Source organism: Musca autumnalis, unplaced genomic scaffold (assembly GCF_047663935.1).
Source record: "Musca autumnalis isolate F117 unplaced genomic scaffold, ASM4766393v1 scaffold_5, whole genome shotgun sequence".
NCBI lineage: Eukaryota > Metazoa > Arthropoda > Insecta > Diptera > Muscidae > Musca > Musca autumnalis.
In genome coordinates this window covers 61,607,094-61,611,798 of record NW_027412088.1, presented here as the reverse complement: position 1 = coordinate 61,611,798, position 4,705 = coordinate 61,607,094, and the positions used below count along the sequence as shown (strand labels likewise).

At 35.2% G+C, this 4,705-nt stretch overlaps 1 protein-coding gene across 1 annotated transcript; it reads right to left on the bottom strand.

Annotated features, from left to right (window-relative positions):
• Positions 1-830: 830 nt before the first annotated feature.
• LOC141405729 (uncharacterized) lies at positions 831-1,772 on the bottom strand. The gene is made up of 3 exons (XM_073990397.1): positions 1,586-1,772; positions 1,318-1,521; positions 831-1,218 (listed from the first exon to the last, which is right to left on the bottom strand). Exons 1-3 carry the CDS (start codon positions 1,622-1,624, stop codon positions 910-912), a joined length of 552 nt encoding a protein of 183 aa, XP_073846498.1. The 5' UTR covers positions 1,625-1,772; the 3' UTR covers positions 831-909.
• Positions 1,773-4,705: the final 2,933 nt, after the last annotated feature.

Here is a 4,705-nt window from a genome sequence, read left to right as displayed (position 1 = left end):
TCGCCTTTTAGCAATAATAAAGTTTTTTATCGTTCGGACCATCATTGTGGCATTTAGAGAATTTTCTAGAAAATTCACCTCTGGCCCTATACAAATTACTATGGAAACAAAGATCGCTAGGTTAGCACGGTTTAAACTTAACAAATCGCCATAAAATTTCATACGGAAGATTTTTGGATCAAATGGAAAACAGTTTGAGAGTTCCAAAAATTAAAATTTTTGATTTTTTTTGGGTCTGTCTAATGTACATACATATCGCTCATTTACTCAAAGAGTGGCATAACACAAAAAATGCGTTTTCTGAGTTAGCAATTTTTATTTTTTTCTACGACTTCTATTTTATTTTGTGTCAAATTTTCATGTCGATATCTCTAAAACTCAAAATGTTACAGCGCATTTACTACAAGTTTGACATAATTCGACAAAAAAGATTTTCGTGTTTATGAAGCAAACATTATTTGAAGTGTTTTAAATAATGTTTGATCATGAACAGAAATTTAGCACTGATGTCTGGCTAGCTGTATGCAAAATATTGTCCAAGTAGTTATTTTATTTTTTGTGTAATAATGTTTTTAAATTTGGAAGTCAAATTTCAATCGCCAACTTAAAATCCTTTTTCTCGAATCTGGATTTTTTGAGATGTGTCACCTTTAATACTTTCTTAATATTTTGAAGCAAATATCTTCCTTTTTTGTTTGATTCAAAAAAAAAAAAAAAAAAAACAATTAAAGTGACATTTCATTGCCTTCGTTAAACAAAAACACTTTGACTGTATTAACATTATTTGTTAATAATTTCCCCTAATTACAATCTTAAAGACATATCAAACATTTATGGATCTTTAATAAAACTATTAGCTTTTTATTGTAAAAAAATGGATTGCAATTCCAATCACACTAAAATGCCTATTCACTCTGTCTTCGCTTCCACTTTGGGTTCAGGCAATAAATTTTTCTTAACTTCGTCAAGGAATTTCAATGATGATTCTTTCAAGTGTTTGGCTTCTTCGGAATTGGCAAGTCCTTCGATTTTGGCAAGAATTGCGGAAGAGGTTGATTTCAGTGTTTCGACATGCTGAGAAATATCGTTATACATTTCAGGTTTCTCCTCCTTGAACTTGGCAACATGTGTATCAACGTTCTCCTTTACGGTTTCAATGCCCTGATCGATGGTGTGGCGTAAATCCTTGACAACATCATTATTCTCCAATTCCTTTGCCTATTGTTATTTTGAAAAAAAAAACCAAACAAATATTAGAGATTCAGAATTCGATATGATACAAAAGATAAAAAAAACAACTATAATAATAAAACTTACATGTTCCTTAAGTTTTTCTGTCCATAAATGGAATTGATTGACAAAAAACTCAACATGTTCTCCCGCCTGCTTTTTCAGTTCATCTGTGCTGGATCCTGTAATACCTTCGAGTAATTTGTTCACATCCTTAAGGCCGGTGTCGAGTTTATCTGTTAATGTTTCTTCTTCCTTCGGTGCTTCACGAGTTACACGGCCACTTGCAACCTGTTGTTGAGTGGATTAATTATTTTCAATTCAATAATTTGAAAGGCGTAAAACAGAAACTTACGGCAATAATTGTCAGACCAATAATTAGAATTTGTTTCATTTTGATCCGAAAATTCACTTCTTCTCTTACAAAAGTCCAGACACTTCTGATTACATATGGATCTACCTCAATCTCTTTTATAGGTTATAACAGTCTGACCAAGGGAGATCACAGTATAACAGTTTTACTTATCGTTGTGCCGTATAGAAACATGTGATTTGTGCATCAATTACATCTTTTTATTTCGTATAGGTACGAACAAATCGATCAGAACGAACAAAATAAATGAAAACAACTGTTGTACAGGGGTGTCAAAGGTGTCATCAATCGCATTAAATGAATAATGATTGACAGTACACTATCGCAGGCAAAATAGCAATTACAGTATAGAGCAGTAATATTATAACACCCTAGTTTAGAAGCTTGACAAAGAAGAGGAGATAGATTATCTTCTATCTCCGGAAGCCCTATGAAATGTCTTCTATTTATAAAAGACCTATAGAAGGTCTTATATCTATAGATGACATATAGAAGGTCTACTATCAATTTAAGACTTATAAAATGTGTCATAATTATAGCAGCCCTGTAGAAGATCTCTTATCAATGGAAGAGCTACAGAAGAACTTTAACAAATAGAATACCTAAGAATAGGAGATCTTATATCTATAGAAGAAAGGTCTTATATCTGTAAAATCTATCTACAGAAGACCTCTAGAAATTCTTCTAGGACACATCTGAACAATTTCGGAAACAAAATTGTTCAGATTTCTCTCCGATTTTTCAAAGGGGAATTCGTTGAGATTTCGCTTCGTATTCTGAACGAATGTCGGAAGTAAATTTCTCTCCGAATATACCAATGTTTTTCTTCTGATTTCGGAGAGAAATGTCGAAAACAAATTTCCCTTCGCACAACAACTACCGGCAGTATACCATCACTTTGTGTATGTATCTAACAACAAGGGGTGGGTTTAATTTCACCCGTCATTCCGTTTGTAACACATCGAAATATTCATCGGAGACCCTATAAAGTATATATATATATTCTTGATCAAGGTAAAATTTTAAGTCTATGTAACAATGTCCGTCCGTCTGTTGATATGAAGAATCAAGATAAAGCTCGCGATTTTTAAGATAGAGCTCTGTAATTTGGTATAGATGTTTCTATATAGAACGGTACTACCCGATTTTCGGTATTTTGAAGGATCTAGCTTCATGCTTTCATATAGCCCCCATAGAACGGTACCTCCCGATTTGCGGTATTTTGAAAGGTTGTGGTCTCAATATTCCATCAAAATGGCTGAAATTTTGATATTTAGTCTTCATTTGGGGTATAAAACTTTCCCTATTAAATTTGTCGGTAAAGGTCTACGCCTTCATATTGCCCCATATAACGCTACCTCTCGATTTTCGGTATTTTGAAGGTTCTAGTTTCACCATCACAGCGAAAGGGCTGAAATTTGGTACTTAGTCTTCGTTGTGGGTATAAAAATTCCCCCCCAGAAACTTGTCGGTATAGGTCCACGGTTTAGTTTAGAAAGTTGTTTACTGAAATCTTAGGTACACTTTTGAAGTTGACGGTATCCTTAATTTTTGGGCGGTTGGGTATCTTTGGACTAGAATCGGAGAAAAAAGTGTAAAAATTGAATATTTTCAAATTTTGTTTTGCTATTTTCACCTTTAAGAACCGTTCATAGACATTTCGCATGTTCCACAAAGTTGTTCATTGATGTCTTTGCTACATTATTGCAGTTGTTTGTTTTCTTGAATATTGAACGGTTTAGTATCTGTGGATCAGAACCAGAGGAAACAGGATAAAAATCCAATTTACTTAGTTATTTTGACATTTAAGAACCGTCTATACAGAGTTCATATGTTCTAGAAAGATGTTTATTGGGGTCTAAGGTACATTTTTGTGGTTGGTTGTTTGCTTCAAATTTGATCGGTTCGATAGCTGCAGACCAAAACCCGAGAAGAAATTTCAAAATAAATTTGACCTTGGCGATTTTGACCTTGCATATGAAGTTTGATGAATTATATGTGTTCACAATTATTGTTCCTTAAGACAAGATCTACAACTTTGCCACTGAGATCAATTCAAAATTCCTAACGGTTTGGAAGATAAGTCTTGAAAAATGACCCCTTTTTACATCAAAGCCTCAAACCTTTGGAGGCCTACAACCGCGAAAGTTGATGAGATAGGGAAAAACGGCGAGACACGTATCTTCTATTTTTTGGTCTTCTATCACACTGCGGTATCAGAATATGGTTAATAATTTTCGTGTTGCACAGTGTAATCCACCAAAATGGTTATCTGGTCTTCATTTGGGGTGCTAATCCTTCCAGATGAAGTTTGTCAGTAGTGGTCCACGCTTTTATATAGCCCCCGTAGAACGGTACCTCCCGACTTGCGGTATTTTTAAGGTTGTGGCCACAATAATTCACCGAAATGGCAGAAATTTGGTACTTACTCTTTGTCGACGGTATCAAACTTTCCCCCTTAAATTTGTCGGTACAGTTCCACGCCTTCTTATAGCCCCATAGAACGGTACCTCCCGATTTTCGGTATTTTAAATGTTGTGGCCACAATTTGTCGGTATAGGTCCACGCCATCATAACGGTACCTCTCGATTTTCGGTATTTTGAATGACGTGGCCTCAGTATTTCTTCGAAATGGGTGAAATGTGGTAGTTAGTCTTCGTTGGAGGTATAAAACTTTCCCCCAGAAACTTGTCGGTATAGTTCCACGTATGCTCCCCATAGAACGGTACCTTCCGATTTTCGGTATTTTGAAGGTTGTGGCCACAATAATCCAACAAAATGGCTGAAATTTGGTCTTCATTTGGGGTATAAAATGGTTGATGGTTGTGGCCTCAATATTCCTCCGAAATTGCTGAAATTTGGTATTTAGTCTTTGTTGGGGGTATTCAACTTTCCCCTCTAAATATGCCGGTAATTGTTTTTCCTCCGATATTCGGACGACATTATTCCGAAATCGTTCAGAAATCTGTTGGAAGATTCGGAAGAAAAATTTCCTCTTCTTTCCTCTTTTCTTCCGATATCGTTCCGAAATCGGACCGACATCGATCAGATTTTGCTCCGACATTTCGTTCCGAAATTATATCAACCTCTTCATACAATTCT